This window comes from Saccopteryx leptura, chromosome 6 (genome assembly GCF_036850995.1).
Source record: "Saccopteryx leptura isolate mSacLep1 chromosome 6, mSacLep1_pri_phased_curated, whole genome shotgun sequence".
NCBI classification, from domain to species: Eukaryota; Metazoa; Chordata; class Mammalia; order Chiroptera; family Emballonuridae; genus Saccopteryx; species Saccopteryx leptura.
In genome coordinates, this window is record NC_089508.1 from 163,586,897 (window position 1) to 163,588,597 (window position 1,701).

At 51.4% G+C, this 1,701-nt stretch overlaps 1 protein-coding gene across 1 annotated transcript; it reads right to left on the minus strand.

Moving 5' to 3' along the window:
- Positions 1 to 238: 238 nt before the first annotated feature.
- Positions 239 to 1,144, minus strand: LOC136376959 (mitochondrial ornithine transporter 2). The gene has a single exon (XM_066343510.1). It carries the CDS (start codon positions 1,142 to 1,144, stop codon positions 239 to 241), a length of 906 nt encoding a protein of 301 aa, XP_066199607.1.
- Between the last annotated feature and the right edge of the window lie 557 nt (positions 1,145 to 1,701).

Genomic DNA, 1,701 nt, shown 5'->3' on the forward strand with positions numbered 1-1,701 from the left:
TGTATATCCCACAAAACAAAAGCAACTTTTCTATCCCAATACTATTGCAGGTAAAATGATATGATGAAAAATAGAAGTTCTGCAATAAAATTAAGTGTAGAGTAAGCCAAAAACAAAATTCCCATGAAGTAAAAAAAAAAAAAAATGTTGTTTTACACTAGTCCAGCACTCCATGAAACCCTGAAATAAACTATAGTCCTCAAAGTTGTGTGTTTGGATCCAGGTTCATCAAGACACTTCAGTATGCCTCAAACTGGCTCATCATCATCTTCCTGCTGTATTCATAAACCAAAAACAATGACCCATTGGCAGGTAATGCTCGAATCATAGTTGCTGACAGTCCAGAATATAAGGCGGCTATCCCTTCACTTTCCACAATTGCTAAAAGAGTTCCGATAAATCCCGCCTGTTTTCCAGACATGGAAAGAACCTGAATCCTAGATTTGATACAATCCACTGGGTATATGACCAGCCAAAGGCAAATCCCAGCAATTCCACCACTCACCATCAAAGTGGCAGGGCCTAGTTCCTCTTTTGATCTTCCAGAGGCAAAAAACGATCGGCTCAGTTCATAGCCACCGAAAAAGAAGAAATAGCCCGGTACTTCTTGAAGGAGAGTGCTTGAGAGTCCGTGGTAGAAGCCCAAGGGGCCATCCTTCCTAAGGATGCCCTTCACGACGGACCAAACTGTGTTGTGGCTTTCGGCTATCTTCCCGGACTTCTCCATTTCGTACATGGTCTGTAGCCGACACTTCACCAGCTCGGTGGGGCACAGAGCCAGCGCAGCAAACGCGGACGCCATGGAACCAGCGGTCGCAGTCTGCAGGTCACTCAGCCTTGCTTGTTTGTCCAGTCCCACCACTTTCTTCACAAACTGTTGGCAGAAGCCGTAACACATGAAGAGCACAGAGTTCTCAGCGACATAGGCCATCAGCGCGGGGCCGGTGCCCTTGTAGAAGCCTTGCAGGCCCACTTGGGAGTACGTCTTCCGGCAGCAGTCGGTGAAGCCCTTGTACAGGCCGGGGAAAGTCTGCATCTTCACCTTGACTGTGTCGAAGGGCTGCCCGGTCAGGACACACGAGGTGCCACCGAGAGCCCCCGCTGTGAGGTCGATGGCTGCTTGGATGGCAGGGTTGGACCTCATGGTCGCCTGCTCGCCCACTGGTCCGGATGGAAGTCGACTCTCTGAAGCTGTTGAGCGTCTCTGCTCCCGCCGCCTACTCTCGGCTATCACTCCGCGGCCGGAAAAGCCGCTTCACCCCAGGCCCGGCCGTGGGCCACCCTCCTCGCCCTCCCGGCCCTGAAATAACTCCCGCCTGGCGACATCGGCCGGCGCGAGGTCCTGCTGCGCGCCCTGTGGGCGAGGCCCGGGAACCGCCATCCCTGCGCGCGCCGGGACGCCAAACACATAAACGCTTTTAAGAAAACACAGAAACTGAAAGCGCTAAGACAAATTCTTGCAAGGACGGGGAGAGTCGGGGCGCTGCTTTTCAAGCAGGGATGGGGGGGGGGGGTAATGCTTCCTTATTGGGCCAGACCCCTGCCTCCCCAACTGTCGCTGGGAGAAACAAAATGAGAGCTGCTCGCAGTTGATAAAGCCTAGAAACAGAGTCAATCTACCCAAATATTTTTAATAGAGAAGACAAACAAACCACCAGGGTTTTTTTTGGTTTTTTTTACATAACAATCGGTGGCTGCTTT